This window comes from Manacus candei, unplaced genomic scaffold (genome assembly GCF_025592945.1).
Source record: "Manacus candei isolate 608988 ecotype Guabito, Panama unplaced genomic scaffold, ASM2559294v1 h1tg000011l, whole genome shotgun sequence".
In the NCBI taxonomy this organism is placed as follows: domain Eukaryota; kingdom Metazoa; phylum Chordata; class Aves; order Passeriformes; family Pipridae; genus Manacus; species Manacus candei.
In genome coordinates, this window is record NW_026138059.1 from 22,867,708 (window position 1) to 22,893,107 (window position 25,400).

At 35.8% G+C, this 25,400-nt stretch overlaps 1 protein-coding gene across 1 annotated transcript in view; it reads right to left on the bottom strand.

The window, feature by feature from the left end:
* PHIP (pleckstrin homology domain interacting protein) overlaps positions 1-25,400 on the bottom strand; it is a 107,629-nt gene that overhangs the window by 20,956 nt on the left and 61,273 nt on the right. The window contains exons 17-29 of the mRNA XM_051778004.1: positions 24,736-24,961; positions 21,610-21,747; positions 20,417-20,600; positions 19,620-19,743; positions 12,572-12,712; positions 11,635-11,711; positions 10,709-10,940; positions 7,484-7,603; positions 5,402-5,509; positions 4,879-5,003; positions 4,570-4,652; positions 904-1,015; positions 629-690 (exon numbers count right to left, since the gene is read on the bottom strand). Of these exons, the coding sequence (XP_051633964.1) occupies positions 629-690; positions 904-1,015; positions 4,570-4,652; positions 4,879-5,003; positions 5,402-5,509; positions 7,484-7,603; positions 10,709-10,940; positions 11,635-11,711; positions 12,572-12,712; positions 19,620-19,743; positions 20,417-20,600; positions 21,610-21,747; positions 24,736-24,961 (1,732 nt within the window). The remainder of the gene's footprint in view (positions 1-628; positions 691-903; positions 1,016-4,569; positions 4,653-4,878; positions 5,004-5,401; positions 5,510-7,483; positions 7,604-10,708; positions 10,941-11,634; positions 11,712-12,571; positions 12,713-19,619; positions 19,744-20,416; positions 20,601-21,609; positions 21,748-24,735; positions 24,962-25,400) is intronic.

Genomic DNA, 25,400 nt, shown 5'->3' on the forward strand with positions numbered 1-25,400 from the left:
TATGAAGTCTTAAAAAAAACCCCATCAATAACAATATCCTATGTGAGAAAAGAAGAAATACTACATTTTTGTCTGTGAACAGTGCCCATGCTATGCTGTCCACTCTGCAGCATGTGTATCTGCCACACGTGCTGGACCAGACAGGAAGCAAATCTTACTATTACTAAAGTGTCTCACAGGTACATGTTGCATCTGCACTGCACTGGATGTCTGCAGGCACAGTGACATGTCTTAGAGAAGGCAGCTTCCTCAAGCTGACACTGGGCATTGGTTTATCTCCAATCCTCCCTCACTGTACACACAGTTAACTTCAACTGTTTGTTACATTAACAGTTAACTTTACATTACAGTTAACTTTAACTGTTTGTTACACTATCTATTATAATTTTTGTAATATTTTTATTTTTAATATACAGTTAGTTTGTCTAAGTATGGCTGTGTATTTTCCCAGTTCTTTTATCTCAATCCACTTTCAGTTTAATAGTTGATTTAAAGATTTTCTTTAAATGCAATTGGTTTGTGGCACTTCGTCACACTCCAAGAGAAACAGGATTGTTTATGTAAAACCATATAACATTTTTTTTACTTTAAATGCACTTGTAAAGCAAATTATATTAAGGTACCATACCATTACTTGGTATCAGCTCCATGTCCCAGGGGCTCATCTTCTCAGTGTCACCATTGTCCCAGCTTGAAAATAACCACACTTAAATTACCTACTAATATTGCTTCAACATTGAAATTATTTAATGTTTGTAACATAATTTATCTATACACCACAGAATACTATAATAAACTGGTACAGTGAGATGCATGACTGAGTTTAATGAAAGCAAGCTACTCAGTCAGTACTTCAAATGAAGTAACTAATTAAAATAAAAGACTGAAGATAAATTTGCTAACCAGACATTGTAGCACTGAAATAAGCTATCAGGATAATCAGGTTGAAGAGGTTCCTGGCTTTCAATTGTTCCAAACCACCAAGCATCATCTATCACTGACCTGAAACGATCACCTAGGTAAAAACATAAAATAATTTCATCAATACAAGGCACCTTACCCTCCAAGAAAAGCAATATTTAGGTATCTCTGGTTTGATCTTGAATACAGAAATCCATTTGAACACTTACACGATCAACAGGCAAACATGAGTCATAGCTCAGTTTAAAAAAATTATTAAATTCTTTCTGAAGATTGTTTTTTAACCAAAAGTTAATACAAAATTTTAGAAAAATAACAATTTGCAAATTTATCTACATACTCTTTACATATGAATTTATTTCCTAATTTCACACACAGTTTACATGCTATACCTTTAAGACTCAAATCTACTTTCATTAAACATTACATGCTATCTTGAAATAACTGAGCACTATGACACTTCTGTACAGGGAATATTTTACATGCTGCTGAGCTCCTCCTCCTTAGTTTCTGCGACCCAAATGTAATCCAATAAGTTCGTTCCTTTACTATGCAGGCAATCTGACTGATAATAGAATAAAATTCATTAAAGCTTGCTCAAAAGGTTAGCAAAGTAATTTACTATGACTTTAAATGGTTTTACTACTGCAAAGCATTCACCTAGCTGAGAAAAAATGTCAGAAGCATTGTTAAAAAAATTACACATGAGAATGCATGTATTACACACCATCGTAAATGCTAACATTTTCTATAACACATGCCACAAAATTTAGAAACAATTTTTAATGTAGTGTTCAGTCCGCTCAATACAAGAACAAATGTAATTTAAGTCTGTGATCCCAAGAACTGCACATTTTGTCTTAATGAGATTTGAATATATACACACTTTCTTAACTGCTGCAGTATTTATTCCATTTCAATACATCCACCCTGTGCCCAAATGCTTGCTGCAGTTGTCTGAATTAATAGGAAATAAATATTGTTTCAAAAATGGTTTGCTTTCTTTACTGCACTTTTTTTAAAATTTTAAATTGAATTGCAAGTAATTCCAGGACAATTATAAAGCTTCCATTAATAGTCCTAATTGTGCTGAACTGTACCAAGTATACCAGAAAATATGTGAAATGAAAGATCAAAAATGTAAATAAGGGCTGATCCTTTATTTTAAATGAATAAATTTTATATCCAGTGACTCTCCAAGTAGTACCTATAAAAATACTGATTTTTAGGCTAAGTGCTAGAAATTATAGATGAATAAGAAAAGATAGTAACAGTAGTCTTTTCGTGAAGACAAACCAAAAACTGCATAAACATGAAAACAAAACAAACAAACAAACAAAAACCCAAAATCAAAACAAAATAAAAAACCAGTTTGTTGATAAAAAGCTGTGGTAAAAGTTCAAGAAACCTGAGCATGTCAGATCAGTCTTGGGGATTTCAGATTTCTGTGGTTAAACAGTTAGGAACAGAGTTTCATACATACTTCTAAGGCATTTCTCCTTATCCTGGAAGAAAATATGATCTACTTTCAAGAAACATTTATTATACTGTGTTCCACAGTGCAACAAAGCAGTGCATGATTTTTGTCAAGTACACAAGCAGACACTTGGTAAAATACATATACAGAGAGCAGGGTAATGCTCTGGAAGGCTCCTGGAAGAGCAGTAACAGCTTTAACAGCGGTGTCTTTGCAAGCTCTGCTTTACCATTTCATACGTTACAAAGGAGATGATTTTACCACTATTTTTACCACCCAAAAGACAAATTGAAGAATGAACTCTAACATGCACTTGTCAGAGTTACAAGCTGGTATGAGACATTATTGGCCTGAAACTCATATTATTTACGTTGAATAAAGGTTTATAGAAGGTTCTGACACTTTCAATACTTTTTGTGTAGCTCCGATTTTTCCCACAGTGCAAGTTTCTCAAAACACAGTTGCCAGCCCAGGAAGGAGATGCTACCCCTCCTCTACTCCTGGATTTCTATCACAACAGCTGACAGATGACTGCTGGCTAGACTGTTCAAGTATAGCCATAATTCTTCTTATGCTGCTGTGATCATGTGGGAAAACATGTATTGCATGACAGAGAACAAGACCATGGATCAGGAAACAGCAAAGCATGGTGACAGTCAATGTTGATCAACCTTGTCTCTTAAGAGATCATTAAACTGAAATGATCTTTAAAGAAGAAAACAAGGTTTACAGTTCCTACTGGATCAGAAGCCTATGGTCTTCACCAAATTCCTTATAGAACTGAAGACTAGCTGTCTTTTTGGACAACATACTGTAAATATGAGATAATGAGATGAACTTATTCCTATGGTATCATGTAATTTATACATCTACTGCTAAGGCAAACAACCTAAGCAAGGATATCAAAGGACGGGAGATCACTTCCTGTTTCCTGGCAGAAAAGTCAGGTAAGAAACAAACAAACAAACACCCACAAAAAAACCAAACAAAACCCACAACAAACAAAAAAATAGCTTTTAACATCCATCTATGTAATTTCTTCAGGTTACTTAGCTACAATGAACCAATGAACTTTGGAGAGGACAGCACTTCAAAAACAGCACTGAGATCTACTTCAAATAAAAAACAAAAAGGAAGGCTATCACTGTTTTACTTTTGGGAGAATATCACACCATAGAATATACTGAAATACTGGAAAGGACTTAACAGTGCCAATAATTCTGAACATATTGTTTCATATACAGATTTCTCTTAGGCGAATAGATTCAATCCTGTACTCTGGAGAATCAGTAATACTTGCTTAACCTTTTATGTTTCAGGGACAATCTAAGGCTGTTTTAATGAATCAGAATTTACATATTACCTGATCTCCTGAAAAAAAAAAAACATCACTTCAAAGGATCATTTTGTCATAATGCAGCTTTCTCTACCTCTAGTTAGACTTCATTACTGAAAGGTAATCTTTGTCATCATATGGAAAAGATGACTAGGAAATAGAGCTGATTGGAGGACCTAATCATGGACATTCTTCCAGTATCCAAGACTTCAAAATAACTATGCACAGGCAAAGTAAAAAGAATCAAAGTAATTCCCATATCACATGGTAGTGAATTACAACTATATATGCTTCAATGACACTAAACTACAAGGTTTAAAATGGAATTAAAGAAGTATAAAGAGATGGAAAGAGCATTCTCTTTGTACAATCTAGAGATCAATTTCAAATTTTGGAGAAGGTGTTCCATATTTCCAGTAGAAACTTCAGGAATTGAAAAAAAAAAATAATTCTAGCAGCAATGCAGTTTTAAGAGGGCTTTCAATTAAAAAAAAAAAGACAAAAACAATATATAGGCTACAATAAATTATCAGTTAGCAATAAACACCGTATTCGTGAAAAGTACCCTTAATTCCTCTCTACAAACACACAAATGACATTTTCTTTGCACTTGCTTTTACAATGACCTTCAGTATTTTGTTGGCTTGCTGCCCCTTCAGTAGGAAGGACAAAGTAGGACTCCCGATCTAAATACAAGCAGAGCTTATTCTCTGACTTCAGCACAGTATTAGGACTTATTTACCATAACCTACTTTTAAAAAAGTTATCATGAAAATAGCTAGACACTTAAAAAAACCCAACAAAACCACAAAACAAACCTCCCCACACAACTCACCTATATTCCATCGCCTATGCTTTGCATCATCAAACTGTTGCCTCAAAACTAGGAAATCTATGACATCTGGCATATCATGGTACCTAATTACAACAGAACACACAACTATTAAGCGATAAAAAAGCAAAAGCAGAACATAAACCACTTACATAACCACTTACATAAAAAAATTAACACTTAAAATTCAACACTTCAAAAGCATAAGGTTAACATTAATGTTATCTTTTAACTTTCAAACTCACACATGCTTCCTCCTCCCCCTCTACCACAAGAAAACTCCCAATTTGAATATAATATTGCTTTCCTTACTTCATGGTGAATGCTCCTCCAGTCAATTTACCCGTATCAGGGTCAAGAAAAGCTAGTTTAAGACAGCAGAGAGTAGGCAATCCCACTTCATACTTAATCCCAACTATTTTCATCAGCTCTTGCTCCTGGAATAAACAAAATAGTATGTACTACCACTGAAGTTAAGATAACTATAATAGCTTTCTGAAACATGAAAATATGGGTATACTGATTATACTATATTTCTGCCAGATCATGTAAAAATCAAGAATGTAAATTCAGTCTTCCACAACAAGCTATTATTTTACAATGGAATATGTTTGAGAAATATTTTGCTAAGCAGTGTAACTATCTTATCTGCTCAAGCAGATGAAAAAGTAGTACAGTTTAAGGCCTGATTTCATTTGACTATTAAGTTAATTTTTTCCCCCTTATCTTGCAACATTAAGTGCACAATAGAATTATCTGTATCAAGAACTTACTTCTGGTTAGTTAGATTTTTCAATATTAAAATACAAACAAAAAAAAGAAAAAGAAGTCATACTCGCAATTCCATTTTATGCCATGGTTGTTTCTTGGGATTAATGTTATATATTTTGTTCTTCTTGGCCATTACAACATATGCTTCATGACCTTGTCGGAAATAGTAGACCTAGAAGTGAAATGTGACAGTTACCCTAAAAAGACTTTGAGGAGCTGAAATGCTAACATATTACTGCCATACAACGTGTGTACTTTCTAATTCTATCAACTTCTTTTCAGTCTGTTTTCCTGCAAAAGTTGCAGGTTCCCAAAAAATTAAGTGGAGGAAAATTAAAAAAAAACAAACAGTAGCACTACTGTTTTTTCTTACTTTTTTGTACAGCTTAAGAGAACAAATTTGAAATATCTCTCCTCCTCCCAAATCTTAAAAACATACCAACCATCCACTAAAATGTTGGAAGGACACACGAGACCTCTTCTCACCACATTACTCTAATTAAACCAACCTTTTATTTTCTGTGAATCTCAAAAGTAACTTTCTAAATTAATAATTTCTTTTCTGAAGTAAAATCTGAAGTAAGTCTGGGGAAGACAAGTATCAGAGATGGGATTTCACACAGAGCAGCTTGATTACAAACATATTCTCTGTTGGAGCAACTATTCCTACTTTCTAGGCACAGGACAGGAAATTTCCTGTTTGCCAATATAAAGCATTTTCAGCAAAAGGATGCACCCTACTTAGATATTCCTAGTACACACTCACTGTACATGCTATTCAGCAGGTTCCAACCCAAACACACCAGTTCATGTTACTAAATCGATGCGATGCTAAAAGGTAAAGGTAAGGTCAGATCAATCTTTGTAAGGTAAGGTAAAGATAAATCTTTGGCTGCTTCACTGTATCCAGATAGTATCAGGCACAAAATACATTTATTTGGACTTGATCTTTTGAACAGCACTGTCTCCAAAACATGCTTGTTGGAGGGTATAAATCCATAAGAATTTTCTCCATTTACAACTCTCAACTTGAAATGCTCCTTCCCTCCCTCACTAGCAATGCCGATATAGCTGTCAACTGCATCAGGGAAGTGATCCAGTAAAAACAAAACTGCTTGCACATGCAGCCTCTGCTCCTGACTCAGTTTAAGGTGGCGCCTACAAAAAGCTTTAGCTCAAGATTAAAGTTAAGTAACTTTGCCACCATGTCAAGTATTTCTCCAACAGCATTCTGAAGGTGTGAGCTATACAACAACTCTGTTTACTACCTCAGAAAATGTGGTGCTCCCCAAAGAGACAAAGTACCCATTACAGTATAAGCCAGCTATTTCCTCATATTTTAACCTGAGGGGATTTTAAGAAACATGCACAGACTCTGGCTTTCAAGACTGCATTCCATCTGATACTACTTATTCATACAATTCTCTGTAAATGTTCACTTGCTACATATTCCAAAGTAGAAATTGGTGGGTGTCCTTTTGCTACTGTATTTTGAGATATCTGGGTCATGTTTACAAAGTGTTTACAGTCTGGTTTGTATAAAATACATATATACCAAACTTCTCTTGTGGTTTTCTACTGTAAGATACCAGCAGTTTTCTGATATCAGAAACACAAGTCGAAAAGGACAGAGTTTTTCTTCAGAATAAATGAATTTTAAAAAATCCAAATAACACCCCACACCCAAAACCAAGCAAAAACCCCACAACCTCCCTACAGAGGTTTAATTCCTCTTTTACTTGAAGTCCCAAACTGAAGTAAGTGTTCCAAACTTAATTTCATATTATTTCTTACCTATTCTTCAGTATACAAGATGCTCCACAATTAAGGAATATTTTCACTACATAAAGCATCTCACACAACTTGTATATAGGTGTCATAAGGAAATTAACACACTGAAGACTGTATAAGAAGGAATGCTACTGCAACAGCATGGAATAATAATTTTTAAAAAAAGTCAAAGCAATACATGCAGAATATTTTTAAGTATAGGAAGCAAAAGCAAATTTTAGCCAGATTGAAGAACATTTTTAAGAAAATCCAAAATATTTTGATTGTATGTCTCTGGGAAAAAATTCGCAGATAAAAAAAAAAGGACAAAAACAAGCTGAAAGAAGCAAGGATACAGAGTGAAAAAGTACAATACCTCATCCCCCATCTGTGGCACAAATGGGCACCGCCGAGGAACAGTGTCTGTAATCCACGCTGAAGGCAGCCATTCTTCCAGTGTCAAGCCATTTTCTGCTAGAACTCCCACAGCCAGCCTCTGAAGAAAATGTTAGTTCATTCATATTAATTTTCTGTGTACATTTGGGGAAGCCTTGTATTTTGAGAAGTGCCTATTAAAATCTGTATTTCTTAAAGTATATTTAACGTAAAAAGGAAATTATTGCAGTGTGAGGATAAATTTTAACTGCCTTTTGGAGGTTTTTTTGGGGGGGTGGCAGTGGGATGAGCTCATCTAATAAAAACTGAATTTAGTAACAGTCCAGTAACTATGTCTCATGCCCAAAAAGATAAAACTGAAACATGTAATTCTCTTTAAACAAATTCACACATTTGCCTTGGCCAAACTATACAGCTGTCTTTAATTAAGTAACCTTGCATAAAAGGAGGGAGTGATTAATGCACATAAACAGAAGTAAATCATGTGAAAATGACCTGGATTGGGTACAGTCACATTACCCACTTGTATATTTACTATGAAGTGCTGTGGAACTGCATTTTCAGAATATATTTCCATGTCACATACTTGTATGCAATGAAGATCACTGCAGTCACTGGTTCTCTGTGAACACTGCACATCTGTATCTAATAGGCCAGATAAAACAGGGGGTTGTGCAACCATTCATGCAAAGCTGCTTTGAAATTACTGACAGAATCTTGTGTGTGTACAGAAAGCAATCTAGGACAGTGGTATAGAAAACCACTCCATATAGCCACTGATGGAAGACTCCGCATTCCCAGACTGCAAATAGGATGCTCCAAGTGTAATTCCATTGCATAAATTCAAATGTGGTTTCAAATGATGATAAGTACTTTGAGTGCACCATTGTGTGTCACAGGAAAAAAACATATATATAGGTAAAACAAAACAAAACAAAAACCCACAATAAAAACCCAAACCAGAACCTCTCCATTGTAATAAATCAATAACACAGAAGCACCTTGTGAATTCTGAGGTTTAAGCAGGTTTATCTTGGGAAAACCTGATTACACTGTGTCAGAGAAAAGTGTCTAGCTCGTAGGTAGATTATGGGAAGTTAATAAGAAATAGCATTTACCCAGAAAAATCTTTCCTTGTTATAACTTTACACATTAATCATCAGTTTAGGACCTTCTGGAAGCCAAGCCTGATCTCAATTAATCATCAGGAAGAGACTATTCCCAGTAACTTTATCTAATAGCTTCTGAAACTCTACTAAGTCCTTTGGTAATTATTTCCACAGCCTGACTACATGCCCAGGTGGGTTAGGGGGTTTTGTCTACTTGTAGAGGGTAGGGGTGAAATGGGATAACTCTTTTTTTGAGCTTCATGTCTGTGTCATTGGGTGCTACCTCTCAGTGTAACAAAAGAAGGAAGGAAATAATTCTGAATTTATTAATTTCTAAACCATGACAGTTTTATACAAGCTTTTTAATCATATCTCATCCAAACTCTTGCCCTTTTAAGAGTTGGTCTCTTTGCATCTGCACATAAGGAAAAAATATTCTGTACCCTTTGGTCTTCCTCGGTGCTCCTTTCTTGCCCTTCTTCACTGCTGTATCATTTTTTAGATTGATTTTTGGTGGAGGGGGATTAGAAATGTAAGCACCATTCAAGATCATGAAGCCTATGCATTAATACAGATGAATGTCAATCTTTCTCTACTCTTTTCTTAATTCCTAAGATTTTGTGTCTGGCTACAAAGATAGTTAAAACTTCTTTCCTCAATGAAAAGCCCAAATTTTGGATCAGGAAAACTTTCTATCAGAAACAACTGTGAGCTCTCTGCCCAGGAAGGAGGTCAAATGTACCACAGGAAGCTTCAAAGACGAACATCTGCTAGGAATTACAGGTATAATTAATCCAGCCTAGCGGCAGAGGAAGGAGATGATTTTCTGCAATTCTTTCCAGCCTAATACTTTCTTGTGACTCAAGAAAGAAGCAGCTCATCTTTAAAAATCTAAAATATCTAAGCCTGATACTTTTTGAGTTAGAGATCTGCATCTCAATAACTGGGACAAAAATGGATGCAAGGTTCCCAAAACACTCAGTTCAGCTTTAATCTAAGTGGAAATACTAGGCTGTCAACCAGTCTTTCATAATAAAGAGCTAAACTGGAGGCTTCAATCACTAAAAAAGCGCCCCATCATCTATTTTTCTGATCTTCCCTGGGTTTCTTCTTTCGATACCTTCTTTTGGTTTCAGGCTGTGTAAATACTAATATACCACTAGTATTGACAGTACAACCAATGACTGCACAATAAACAAAAAGTAGCCTAAACAAAGACTAAAGACTACCACCTAACATCCTGCATGCCGTAACACGGATTCACAGTCAATCTGACACTATGCCAACCTGCATGTTAGAACAGCTGGTTTTGTCAGTCTACCTTTCAATGAGGGCCAACATATTGAAATAATGATCTTAAGGAATGCCCAGGACTCCTAATCTTACAAATAAACCAAAAACCAGTTAGTTTCCTTTGACACTGCAAAAATAGAAGCTATGAGTTTACAAAAGCAAATAGGATCTACCAGATAGATCACTTCTGGTCTCTGTAAAGAAAGAACGAAGAATGAAGTTTTCAGAACTAACAAAAACAAAACAATCCCTAAAAAAACACACTGAAAATAGCCAAAGTCACTGAAAATTTCCATCTGAACTGAAATGACGTGATTATATTAGAAAGCAAACAAAACACAGACAACAACAAACCCCTGATCAAGTGATATTCCACTTGATGGGGGTACAGTATCAAGCATAATGCAAATATCATAGATCAAGAAACTGAAAAAAAAATTACATGGTAGCACAGATCTAAAAGGAATTGCAATTATAGAGGGAGACAAGTCAGCACAGCTGAAAAAATACCAGCATGTTATACCAAGACTCAATATACCCACAGGAAGGAAGTTTCTGGTGTGACAAAGGATGGTGATAAGGATATTGGAAGTGTTCCTGAAGTGAAATGTATTTAGAAAGCATATCATTACAGCCATCTATCATTTGACCTACAAGAGTTGGTAATTATCATGTTACAAGTAAAAGTCATGATGTATTTTAAAATAAGACAATATTAAGTTGTATATGTAACTGAATTATTCACCCAATTATTTCTAAATCAGCAGGAATGAGCAACCTGTAATACACAAAGAACATCTAACCTTTTGTTTTCTCTCTTTGGGTTTCCTCTTCTTTGGTGATGTTGATGGTCCATCTTTCTCCTCAATACCTTTCTTCCTTTCCTTTTTAATTTGCTTCCTCTGCTTTTCAGGTCCTTCTTCATCCTCTGAACTACTTTCTGCTTTCTTTGTTTTAATTTTAGGAATTTTCTTTGGTGGTTGCAAATTGATTCCCGCATCTGCTGTCCAGTCAGAATAATCACTAGAATAGTCACTATGTATGGCATGCCAAAGAAAAAAAGAAATTAAAAACCAAAAGTTAAAAAGCAATTCAGAGTGCATTGGATTACACAATATAACCCAATACAAGCTTACAGGTAACAGTCTAGGTAACTACAATATTTCAATAGTTAAAACCTTAATGCTTAAAACCCCTATATTCCATCTACAATTTAAATGGTAGTAAACCAAAAGCCTTGACATCATTCGGTCTTGCCAGAAGCTTAACTTATAGCATCCTCAGGTCACTGGTTACATGGTCAATTCAAGATGATACACACTGAAGTCTGGATATCGCTTTAAGGACTTCTGGTTCTGAACAGCTCCGAACAACAACAATAAAAAAGATGGGTGAAGCTACCTCAATCTCTGCTCTCTAATTTCCGACCAAGTATCACACAGCTCAGCCTGACAGTCATAGGAAACTGCTACCACATGCATGAAGTGTGTGTGTCCCTGAAAAGAATTAACCTCCTGCAAACCCAATTGAAAACAATTTTTGTTCCAGCAAACAAGGACAAAACCTTCTCTAAATTTTAGTTAGTAATATGACTGACAATTAAACCTTGAAACTTTTAAGTTCTTGTTCATCTTTTCTTCTAAATCTGTAAAAGTTTTAGTTATTACTCATTAACTGTTTACAGAGAAAATTATTTAAGATTTATTGGCAGGAATTTTCTCTCACTTACCTAGAACTGCCATCACTGTGCCATGCTCTTTCATCATCTTCGGATGTTCCACCACTGGCAACAACTACTTCCCCTTCCTAATAAGGGGGGCAGAGGGTGTTGGGGAGGGGTAGAGGGAGAGGCAGAGAAAAAGAAAGCATTTTCTTTGGAACTCAAGTAAATTATAATAAGTGACAATATGACAAAAAACTTTTCTAGGCTTTATACGTGTTCTAAACATACAGCATTATAGAAGCTTTACATTGCTAAAGGGATTTAGTTTGCAGATAGTTCCTTTACTTTAGTGGACTTACTTAAATGGAAAGGAGTATGAAAATATCTATGCCTGGACAGACACAATGTAGAGCAACATTTCTTTAACAGAGATCTGAGTGCTTCTCAGCCTCCATTTAAAAAGGCAAGCTTACCTTTTTGAAAATAATTTCAAGTCTTTTAATGTAGCATTTCCACACTTTATCAATATCAAACAAAAACTCAACCCAACTCAAACAAGAACTTCTTGTATTCTTAACTCATTCTCTACCATAGCTACGGAAGCACAGAATGGTTGAGGCTGGAAGGGACTTCTGGAAGTCTTATTATCCAACCTCTGCTCAAGCAGTGTCACCTAGAGTTGGTGACCACACTGCCAGGTCATATGGGTCACACTGACTAGGCTTACAAACATAAGGAAGGTTTAACATTGCACACACACACTTTGCAAAATGCCCTTACAAATGAGCATTTCTCCCCTTTGTCAACTATCTTTTAGTCAAAACTAAACATACAACAGCATGTGAAAATCTAATTCAACATCATTTTTTAAACAGGTGAAGGGAAATGCACAATGGAAAATGTAACTTGAGTTTCCACTAGAAATAATGTTTAATTAGATGAAGCAGGAGCTTAATGAGTAGAAATGGAATATGTAAGATTGCCTCATGAATACAGATCTTACATCTGAAGAACTGTGTCCATTTTCCAACTCTTCAGCAGGCCTTGTAGTTTCTTCTACTGCATATCTTGTACGGTAGTTATGCTGATTAGTTGCTTGTTTTCTTGAGTCACTGGTGTCTAGTAAATTATCATGAGAATGGTTCTGTGAAGACACAAGAGTCAAAATACATAATTTTTGAATATACATTTTATTAATACACAGTATTTTCTATAATAGTATTCCAAGAAGCAATTTTTGCAGTAGCAAAAAGATAAAAGTCCAAAAATAAAGAGCTGCTGAAGAAAACACTTCACATGCATCGCTGAATATAAGCACCAAGCAGTACAGTGTATTCTGGAAATAATTAACATTTCCCAGACACAACACAATTTTTTAATCTTTAATTATTAAAAAAAACTTCATTCTCTTCAAGGTACATATAACATATACATAACTACTGCTGAGAGCTTGTAACAGCTCAGAATTACACTAAAAATGGCCCAGGAAAGGAGACTCTTACTGAGAAGTAAACAAAGGATCAGATCTGTCAGAAGAGAGACCCATACAGTAATACATCCCTTAGCATACAGAGAAGACTGTTAGCAAGTGAAGGCTTTTAAGTGGTATGATGATGCATGGAAGAGTTCAAATGAATGAGTCAGTTGGAAAGAATACAAGCTCTTTTGAAGCTTAAAAGAATGAAATAGGGCTGTAATTTAGAAACACTTCATGCTCCAACATTAAGAGACTTTGTCCTTCTGTAGGATATTTGTAATGTGAACACTTGCTCTCAACACCAAGCGTGCAATCTTGTGTTAGTCCCCAACCACTGGAAAAAAAGCAAGAGCTATGATCTCAATTTCAAGAGTTTTGTGCTAATTTTTTTTTGGCATGCATATTTGAACTTCATCCTAGCTCAGATCCAATGAAATAGCTTCTGGGCAAATTCCTAGATGCCACAAAAGGAGATACACTTCCCCACTGCTCCTTCTGCCACAAGGGAAACCTCAAATATCTATTAGGTGCTGATATGGTTAAAAATATGGTCACAGAGATGAAGAAAGCAGAACCAGAGCAAGACACAGAAAGACCCAATATTACCCATTCTAAGCAGGGTAGACTGCTTGTACCTAGTCCTCTTGGATTTTTTTTTTAATTTGTAGGAAAGAGAAGATCTTTTTTGTCATGTATGACGAAAGCTGGTTCGTGAAGTTAAATTTCTTGTTGACGAAAATAACCCCCACTTTTTACAGTGTACTAAAACTTGACTAATCAACAGTAGTTAGGATTTGGTTTTCCTTAGCCACAACAATTCTCATTAAAATGCAGAACTCTACTACTTAGTTTTTCTCCTACCCTCCTTGTTAGATGATAAACACTTTTTGCAAGCATGATTGTAGCAGTTCAGTAGGGTAGGCCAGCATGCCATTCTGTACAAGTGTATTCCAGTTTTCATCAAAGCACAGAGGACCAACACAACTTGCTCTATGCTGTTTCAGTGAGCACTGTGCTTCTGTTTTTCTGTCTAGTTGGGGAAGCTATCACTAACAGCACAGCTATCAGACTTATCTATGGGACTGCTCAGCATTTTAACATTGCCCAGGAGTTCTGAGACCTGGGGCACTCCTCCTTCTAGATTCAAACTGCCAGTACATATCAGATCTCCTCAAGCTGCTCTGACCTGACCCAGAATGGCTCCCATGCAGCCCTAAGCCCAGTGGCTGAGCCCATCACACAGTCTTCTGTCTCTCAGCCTTCTGGGGCTGCCCACTTCTCATCAAGCTCTCAAGATGCATTACTGAAGCACAGAGGGGTCACAAAAGCCAACGTTATAACTGAATTGTGACTTTTTGATTAAGTCCATCTGCCTCTTAGCATTGTGAAACATAGTCGAGGAAGCATGTACAACAGCATGGAGTCACTTAACCCCCAATGAAACAAACTAGTCAGGTATCCTTTATAATAATGAGGACACATTTTGCAGAAGCTACATTACAGCTTGACTGCAGTGCTCCTGTCTTCTGTCTAGAAAGTAAAGTCCTAAAACTTTATCTCCCTATTTTTTCTTTCGAGAATGAAAGAAACCATTTCTTTCTCAAATGGTTATTACAAATATAGCTTTTCCCTAATTAAATACAACTGTGGATCCTGAAGCACTTTGCACTACTCTTCGCCTTTGAAAAGTCCTTTTCTTTTGGTAGTTCAAAGCTTGAGGAAAGAAAAAAAAAACAACACTCCAGTCCCAGTCGTGTCCCCCCCCCCAATAATTCCTTCCTGGAAGAAAATAATATCACTGTATAAATATTGGGTCTTAGTGATACTAAAGGGTAACAAACCACTTTGGAAGAGATGCAGAAAATAAGAACAGAAAAACAACAGGAAAGCCAAAGTACAAGTACTTATCCATAAGTAACAGAATGATAGAATGACTGACGATGGAAAGGATCTCTAGATCTCACCCTGTCTAATTCTACTGCTCAAGCAGGGATGATAAAAGGAGCCATAAGGTATAAAACTGCATCATCTTGCCAAAAAAATGTATTTTAACATCACTCCTATTCAACACAGCTTTGCAAATATGATGAGAAGCTGCAGGTCAGGCAGAACTTTATTTAGGGGAGGGGTGGGGTCCAATGTGAAGGTTTGACTATAAAGTGTTCCAATGTTGGTTTTTTTCTGACAAAATGGAATCTATCACCAGCATGTTCAACAACGACTAAGGAAACACAGCTGATGCCTCCCCTTCCCTGATATATAAACTAAAGAAAGAGCTTGAAATTGGACTCTCAACTCTAAGGGTAGGCTGGGAAATAACGCCAAGATTACCTATGATTTGAGATTCAATCATCACTTTCTATCTCTCTCAACACACTTTGATGAACAGTCACATATGCTGACAAGTACCTTGTATCTTGTCCAAGGCTTCCAGTCAATATCAGAGCACGTATATTGATACATAAGAAATTACAGCTGCTGTCAGAACAGTTTGTCTCAAAATACAAGTGATGGCATTTCCTATATTTGAAAGGGATACTGGACACTGCTGGGGGTCTTGGTAACATCAGACCATTGAATTCTATTGTCCTTATGACACTGACAGCACCAGGAAGCACAGCTCTGCTGTACTTCCATACAGGGCTGGAGTAATTCTGGGCATCTTTGGTTGTAGTAATTTCATAGTATATTTTAACCAGCAGTATCTATTTTTTATCTGAAAATGGTTCCTCCTTCTTTAAGACAACAGGAATTAACCTCTACTAGAAAGGTGCAAGGCAAAGCATATGTCCAATATCAGAACCCCAACAGCCTCTTGTCCTGATATTTTCACTTTGGCTAAAGAGCATCCTTTCATATTCTCCTCACATTTGTATCAGTGGTTGTAATTAGTTTTTACTCTTACCACATCACATGTATGTAAGAAATTGGTAAGAGTTGCTCTGCAAGCAGTGAAGATAACGAACACTAAGCACTAAGTGCTTGTCTCTGGAGTTTTAGATTATTTTCCTCCTTTCCTTTTTCTAGGTAAGTAGAAAAACTACTATTTCTGACAAACACAACTAAGCCCCTTTCAGCAAAACAAAGCACACATTTGTCGTCCCCATGTTCTGTTAGTTTACAATAGTCACTTGCTCCCATCACAACAGAGGCCTACTTTTGTCCATCCATAATCATCTCCCACCTTAATTTCTAGAAATTTCAGCATAAAATTTCCACTTAATGAGAAATATATCCATTTTTGTCACATTTTACTAGGACAAACATCACATCAACCCTCTAGCACACAGAAATTTCATGCTCTTAAATATTTATTAAAATGCTCTAATCCTAGTAGTTTAACTAAACTAATACTCTTAATTACTTGGACTGGGAACATTTACCTAAGCATTTTATCTCACTTCTCCTCTGCTCCTAAAAACAAATAATTTGAAATATAGTTCCATTTTGAAAATGCAAAAATTCCATTCTATCCTTTTTCATTAAAGTTTTGGGGTTCAAGTTTTTTCTGTTTCTTTTCTTAAGTGTTTTTGTCTAGCAATAATCAGAGAAAACCCTATTCCTCACCAATGACTTTTAAAGTCAAACTGAGTTCTTTATTCAGCCAGCAGGTCAGTGATATTAAATACTATTTACTAAACACTACTCAGGTCAAAACACCCAGCTGTTAAGTTCTCCCCCACAATTCCATTAGTCCCTTAAGCAATGACGTATAAACACTTCTCAGTGCGACCTGTGTCAAAGAAATGTGGGCTTTCAATACCAGAATGTTTATGTGACTTCCATCTAAACTGCAGATACTGTTAAAGAAAAAGGATTGAAGTATAATTTTGTACTACTTTTATCACACCCTACAATGACCCTGGACTAAAAGTTAGCAATAGGACTTTGGAATCTCCTCAAAATGTAATTACAGCTGCTCTGTGCTCTTCCTTATTGACCTACAATTTAGCATGTAATCCAAAATGCTGACATTCACGCCTGCCCTCCTTTTCATTTTACTTCTGTATTTTTTACTTATTTCAGTTAGAAGGGAAGAGAAGAAAATATTATTTTATCATTATTATATGAATACATCTGATAAATTTCAAAAATTGATATAAACCCCAGTATTTCGTACCAGTATGAATACAATTGAATTTCAATATGAGAACAACGTTTTAGTACGAGCTTTGTTTACTCTGTTCCCAGAGCAGCTGACAGTACTGTAGAATGAGACACTATACAGAATTCTTGCTGTAATTCGTAGGTCTAGAGATTACTAGAAGATAATGTTTTGCCCTGTATTTTGTTGCAGGTTTTCCCCATCTCCTTTAGATCATAAATCCTCTCATTAAACCCTTAAGAATTCATTATGCAATAAAAAGGTCTGTAGTTCACAACAGTACTGTAATATAAGTTATAAGGTGTATATATATATAAGGTATCAGTATCCAAACCTACTGGGTGTTCTCAAGCAAAAGGAAGATTACACCATACTTTCCAGTTCTATCTTCAACCTAACATAGTTTGTATTTAAAGACACACAGTCACAGCAGCAGAAGAGCAGCTATAATTAAGTTATTAATTTCTATTTAAAACAACCCTAAAAATATCACAGAACAGTTTTTTGCTAGTGCTAACCACAAGCAACAATAAAAATCACTAAAATCTGAGCAGTTTATTTAACTGGGAGACTCAATCACTTGAGATCAGACACCCTTTTTCTTCTTGCAAACTTGCTTATTTAAAGCCCATGTGATATCTACTCATTGCTGAATTCCTCTCAAATTTTTTTCAAGGGATTTGAACTAGTGTACTTCTTAACAGTCAGAGTCCTCCAAAAAGAGACATATTTAACGAAGAATCAATTACGAAAGAAAAATCAACCTTTTTATCCTGAGATGCCATAAAAAAGTATCCAGTAGGGTCTAAGAAGGATTTATTTAAATGTTCTGAAAGTGTTACTGAATTAAGCAGTAATTCCTATATAGAAAATTTACTGATATAAATGGAAAGATCATGACTGCCTGGGGATTTTTTGTATTTCCTCAGAACAAAGATGGGAAGTGACCAAAGGATTTACTAAGTTCTCTCTCCCTCACCTTCTGAGCATCTAGAATCCAGATCACAGACCCTCCAGGGGTAAATACATGAAACTGAAGTATTCTTAAGTAACAATTGCTATGAAGGATTTTAAGGGCATAAATATCTGCAATGAAAATATGGGGCTCAAAAGACCCAGTGATACTTTTATAGTTTGGAGACTAAAAAGTTTCTCTGAAAGAAGATTTAAAAAAACATTTGTATTGTTTCTTTGCTTCAAAGATGCAACAAAAATAATTGCTGAAACCAAAATGCTGGACCAATTAGCCTACTCTGTTAACTTCTATGTCCTAGTGATATTTTAGTAAAACTGTAACCCAATTAGAAACTTAAGGATAAGTTGGTAGGAACTTACGTTATCAGGAAGGATCTTTTGACCAGGCTGTAGTTGAAGATAAGTAAAAAAAATAGAAGCCCTAGAGAAGTGCAACTGTTTCATTAAACTAAAAGAAAGTCTGTAATTCAGCACCAAAATACATCCCCTTAAGACAAGAAACAACTTCGTTAAAATCTGAATTTGTGAGGTCCGTTTTCTATTACTCCCAAGAGAAAAATAAGAGTTACAAAGATTTCTGATGTCCTGGTATTTCATTATTGAATCCTGCCATGTAGCATAGAGCTTCTTCCTTCATATACAAAAACTGAAGATAGAAGTGAACAAATATTTTTCTCAGTGTATCTCGGGCACACAATGTTGGTGACCGCAGCATTGAAGACAGCACATCAGTACCATTTTTTAAGATAGCACAAGTATGCAAAAGGCTGTGCAGCTCTTAACTTTATCAGAGTCGTGACTTGATTTTTTTAATATAACTTGCAAAAAAAATTTAATCTTATGTCTTTTTGCTGATAAAAAAAATTAAAGGATATGTTTACAGAAAGACTTCTGTCTTGTTTGTTTGAAATTAGTTTTATCTGTGCATTGCACATGGCTATCTGTGCTTTTCTAGCTAAATAACCAACTATATTTTTGTAATAAAGGAAGTAAATTTTAAGTAACAGTAGAGGAGAACCCATGCTTTGTGTTTTGTAATACATTTACTATACAGGAGACTGTTTTCACTCTTAATCAAAAGCTTAGTAAAATACGGGCCTTCAAGGATGCCTGCAAATTATCCACTGAAAAGTAAAAATGGCTTACAGAATGTGAGATGGAAAATGAAGAGAGTCTATCAAACAGTAGACAACAGCAGCAGGATGTATTGATTAATACTGACAGACTCCCTACAGCAAATCATGTCCCTAACAGCAGATTTGCAGGGATTCTCCCCCTTCTCAGAGGGTTCTAAAAGCAATCCCTGTTGTTTGTTATTCAGAACATAGTGAAACATCAGTACAGGCACGCTTCCTCATTCTGGGGAGGTAAACAAACCCCTGTACCCTGTTTTTTAAATTTAAAACTGAGAAGAGGAATGTAGATTTATGTGACCTAATGCATTGAGTTAAATTTTATGATTCTTTCTGTGATAAGGTACAGGTGACTACTTACTTTAGAGAAAGTAGGTATTTTGTTTTCTCTTTGAATGTGACTCATTATGTGTTTTCTTTTCTCTTCTGACCGATACACCCTTATTTCTTCTTCTCCCTTTGCTGTTCTCCATTCTTCTTGCCTACTGAAAAAAGAAAACTGAGATGTTAACTCTAAGGGCAATTACTACAACTGAGAGGACCTATTCCAAACCAAGAAATAAACATTCAACATTTATAAGATTCTTTGAACCGTAGCTCTTCTCTTTACAGTTAGCATATGGCTTCAAAATTAGCTTTTATGAACAAAGTAAGATCTCCATCTCATTTCACTGAACTAGAGCAGTTTATATTTGACTGTGGCAAGTAGGTTTTTGACTTGATCATTAAAGTATTCATCATAAGAGTTAATTACTGAACAAATAAAGTTCCAGTTTGGAAATCAAAATTTATTTCAGGCACCTGATGGATTACGTCAGTATTCCAGGCATAAAATGCCATATAGCGGCAATAAAAGAAGTTAAAACATGTAATCTTATGCTACAAGTCAGAAAATATTGAGGCAAGTAGATTCCATTGCCTCTGTAATTCAATAAGTGGTCAATTTTTGTTCCCAATCCTTCTAGAATTCCAAGATTTTTCAAGTGTTATACAAACAAGTAATTTCAAACTGAAACTGATTTTATAAGAAATTTGAGACGACAAAATAAAAAATAAACCCCCCTCACAAATGGTTCTATGATGATGTGAATTCCAAAACTGTTCAATTTAATTAGGTTCACCAGACTAAAATTCTTTGCAACCTTGGCCTGTGTTTACCTGGCCACACCAGAAGATAGTTCAGGCACTACAACCCTGCGACTCCAAGCCACAAGGTCCCGCTCAGTGGCTATTTCACTTCTTGGTGCATTGCTGTGCATCTGACGCACACCTTCAATCTGTCCGCTACGTCTTAATCCTATATTTGGTGGTGAATGTACTTCTGAGGTAGAACTTACAGACCCTAAAAAAAAAATCAAAAAGCAATAGTTGTACTTGATCTGAAATTCTCAGGGTAGCATTTAAAAGAAAATCTCAAAATGAAAGGGAAAAAATAATTTTATCTATTACTTTAAAAGAAATTATATTAACTCAATATAACTATTTCAGCAGATTCTATAGTCACGACTACACACACACAAACAGCTTCTGGGCTCCAGCATTCTGTTTAAAAATTCACATTGAAAAGGAGCAGACGTATCACCAATCTGAAGTGCAGCAAACGTTTGCTTTTCTTTAAAAATGCTTTTGAAAACATTTATGCAAAGCTGACTATCGCTGCTGCAGCCTAGATCTGTATTATAAAACAGTGAGCTATCTCACTGAATCGGTGTGTTCCTTAAACAGTCTTCTACCTTTAAAAAAATGAAGCCACAACACTGGAAATTAGGAATCAAGCCGTAAAATTTACAGACAAAAAACTGAAATGGTCAAGAGGTTAAAAATAACCGCACCAATAAAACCCAAACCAAAACCATACACATGGAAGAGGTTTCAAACACCTACACAGTAGCAAAATTTAAACATTTTTCCATATTCTTCCCCACACAAGCTATTCTTGCCTACTCTACTGGACTGCTAACCGTGACTTTTTAAGTGTTGAAAACTATTGTGTACTCTAGTTTTACAGAAAAACAAGCAGCTCCTTCCACTTTTCTCCCTCCTGTGTCCTTATTTGAGAGAAGTCAGGTTTCAAACAAGTAGATGGCCAATTCCAGATTAAACAGACTAGTTACTTCTAAGGGAACACAGCTGCTGCAATCCTCTGAGTGAGCAGACAATAACAAAGATAAATTTATAATGTTAAGAATCCCAGGATTTTGCAGAAAGGTAAAAAACATGGGAAAGCTGTATTATTTACTATGGTTCCATACCTCCTGTCCAGTAGTTCACCAAAATGCACAAATGATGCATAATAATGGCATTTATGTTTTCCAACACCCAGTCTCAACACCCATCCCCCAGTGATCTACCTCTGTTTATCCGGCTGCTACTGCTGGTTCCTGCCTCCCCAGAACGTCTCTGGTCCTGCTCTTGCTGAAGTCTTTGAATCATGCTATCCAACGGACTAACTTCTTGATTTGCTTGCTGGCTAAGAACTTGATTCAATCCTGCGAAGTAAAATATACAGGAGAACAATACATAAATGTTAATTTGAAATGTTACAGATAGCTCATCTGAGTTCTAGCTTTGAAAGTTAAAAGTAGAATAAATTATCACATGTATAAGTATAGGCTAATGCTTATTTTTCTAAAAGTCATTTTTTAAAACAGGACAACTTTTTTCTTAATATAATATTTGAGAGCATTATATTTCCTGGAGTAGGGTAAAGATGACCACTCATGATTCCTAATAAAAGTTTAAATTTGATCAAGTGCCAGCAAGCCACAGAAGCTTAATACAATTGTTGTTTGCCAGCTCAGTCAATGTAAATTGTTCAAATCCAACATTAGACTGCCTCAAATGCATTATAAAACACCTTATAAGCTTCAATGAAAGAACTATATCAAGGAGGTCCAACTGAATTAGAAAACAATTATCTATACTGTATAACACCAAGCAGTAAAAATGCTTGATTGAGCTCCACATAGGCATAATGACCACACAGAATAAGTAATGTTAATTTTCTTTGGTATGTAAAACAGCCAAGAAACCTCCTTTTGGGTAGATCTCTTGAATAGAACAGGGAAACAGTTCTCACAGAAGTGATTACAAGGTGATAATACTGTTTCTGTGCAGCAAGCAAAATACACACCCTAAACAACACAAAACCTGTTTTCATACTCATAATGGTCACAAAAAACAGAGAGGAATGAAGAAAAAGACAAGGGTTACAGTACTCATTCAAAAAGGAAGTCAAGACACCTTCACACAGAATAATGAGATGGTGGAACGGAGTGGTGGGAAGCTCTAGTCAAGAGAAAGCAGAATTTGCAAAACTTTGTAACGAGGGATAACACTGTTAAAGAAACAAGCTAAAGAAATTATTTTTTCAGCACAATTCTAAAGAAATATCACAGCATAAACTGCACTTTGCAAGATCAAAGACTAGATACAGTAACTGCTATGAAATGAAGAGCTTTGATTATGTGGCTGCACAGAAGTAGCTATCTCATAACTGTATGCAGAAAAAAACATAAATATTTAAGATAGTGCTCTCAGGCTTTCAAGGTTATTGAAATCAACTTCTGTAAAGCAGCAGAACCTTGGAATCATGGAATGAGCTCTGGTATAACCACAGCTGGATGTTTTCTGACTCATGTAGTGAAACAGATTAATTTGTTGATCTTGTGACCAGACATAATGTCTACTGAGAACAGTGGGAAATACTACTAATAACTCAAGAATGATCTGAAATAAGGAAACTGCTACCTAAACAAAAGGAACGTTTTTATGTATCCAGCTATGAGACTATGCCTTAGCAAGAAACAGTAAGTGGTTTCTTTTTAAATGAAATAATCAAGATACTGGTATGCACTTCATATTTTCAAAACATTTGGTTTAAAGGAGCTTCAGGTACATCTAAGCAGTAAACAGAGCATGACTATCTGAATTTGCCCTACTCTTAAAAGCCCCAACAGAAAACTTGACAAGAAATAAATGGTCAGTGCTCTGAGTGAGATTCAACAAATCCCACACTAAGTCTTCAGAAAGAAAAGGAGCTTCCTTAGTGAAAGGGAACATATACACTATATAAACAGTTTACCTCTGCATAAGGGTGAATATGTTGTCACTGAACTATAAAGAGGCAGAAAAAAGTCTTGTGTCTCCCAATAATCTCTTTGTCAAAAGTTGATGACTTCCCACTATTAAACAAAATGCTATGGACATCACCTTCCTATAGGCATTCATGTATCATGCAGACACACCATTAAATTTAATTTTGTTGGGTCTATGTGCAGAGTCATGAGATTATATCAGAGAATATGCCCGAGACATTTTCAAATTTGGAGAATTTCACAATGCAGTGGATCCACGCTGTAGCTGTAACAATGAAGTTGCACCCTTCCCTAGAAATCAAATTTAGTTTCAACGCCACTAGCTTAAAAGTTAGAGGTAAATTATGGCATACATTCACCAGAAAGGATTTTTTTCTTTCTTACAGTTGCTTCTCCGGTAGCATTTCTTCCTGTAATTTTGGAGGAAATATGAAAATCCTCCTTAAAATTATTCAAGTATTCAGTGGCTTATAATCCCAAGGTCTACAAATAAGGATAAAGAGATACTTTGGTAAAAACACTGTCAGTTACCCTTCCTGGAATCTCTGACACACCACAGGCTTAAGTGTCATATACATGGAAACTACTATTTAGCGGCACACATTAGTCAGTTTTCACATATTTTCAAGAATATCCAAATACTTAACTGCTTATCTTGAAAACATTTAAAGCTACTTTCACCAGTCACTGTTTCCTCATTCACACTAATATTAAACTAGTGACACGTAGTGAGTAGGCATTGTTTTTCCATCCCCACCCATGTGAAACACATTTAGGTAGTTTTGAACAGCCAGCCACTGGCCCTGTATATAGGCATGTTCCTCCCAACATCTCCCATGTTGGAGAACAAAACTATTAAGGAACTCCCTAGATTTTGTATCCTTATCAAGGCTTCAGAGTTCTCTAACCAGACCACCAAAGCTTAAGATGAATGACTGTCTCCATCTAAAGAGGAAGAGCGTTTTGTTTGTTTCAGGTGTCTTCTCATTTTCTTCTTCTTGTAGGAAGAGGAAAATGTGTAGTGTAGTTACTGTAGTTTCTTTTCCAACTGATCTGTGGAAGATCAGTCTACTTCCTAGGTTTTCTAAAGTAGGAAATCTCATCCCAAAGAGATAACTGAAAGCTCACTCAGCATCCTACATTCTTCCAGTAATGAAATGAGCCCCAAGCTAACTGGTGTTCTAGCATCAACTAGCACCAACTTGATCGATGGCAATACTGTAAGTAAAACTGTCACAAGCAATCAGTGCCACAGACATTGCAATTCTTCCACACTACATGAACTACTATGCCCAGAAATTAAGAAAAAGAACACAGTGAAAGCATAGAGTACCTGGAGGTGGACTATTGTTTAGTGAAGCAAAGTGAAATTTTCCGTACCTGAAGATGTCACTCCCATCTGAGGAATAAGCTGTTCCTCCCTGCAGTTTTCACGACCAGGAACTAGTCTTTGATACCTTGCAGGATGAGGGTTGCCATCCACATCAACCAAAAATGGGGGAGGCATAAGGTGTGGAGCCTGCTGTGTCTGTTCATCCAGGACAAAGTTGTTGGCATCACGGATAAGGGGCCGATAATCACTATGAAAGAACATCTGATCTGCTATCTGCAAACAAAGTCATTTTGTAATTTTTTTAAAGAACCTATTAAAAAAACATATAGAAGATAACTGCCAAAAGTATTTTTAACAATGACACTTGTGGTTACTTCTGCAAAAACAGGCTTATAAGCCGATCTGTTTATTTCAGTTTAAAGGGAAAAATTTCATTACTCCATTACTATTTTGTTGCCCAGTATGTCTTTTCTATTTTATACTGCAAAGAGAACAATCCACATGTTTGATGTTGGGAAGCATTTAAAGAATTGGGGAATGGGGCAATATTTAACTACTTGAAGACATCTCTACTGAACATAGCATGGATGTATTAGTTTATAAATTTTCTTCTATAGTCTGAATATATATTCTGATAATAAAAAATTGTGTCACAGACTTATGAGGTATGGTGCAGGAAGAAGAAAAATACGAAAAATATTTATTACATCAG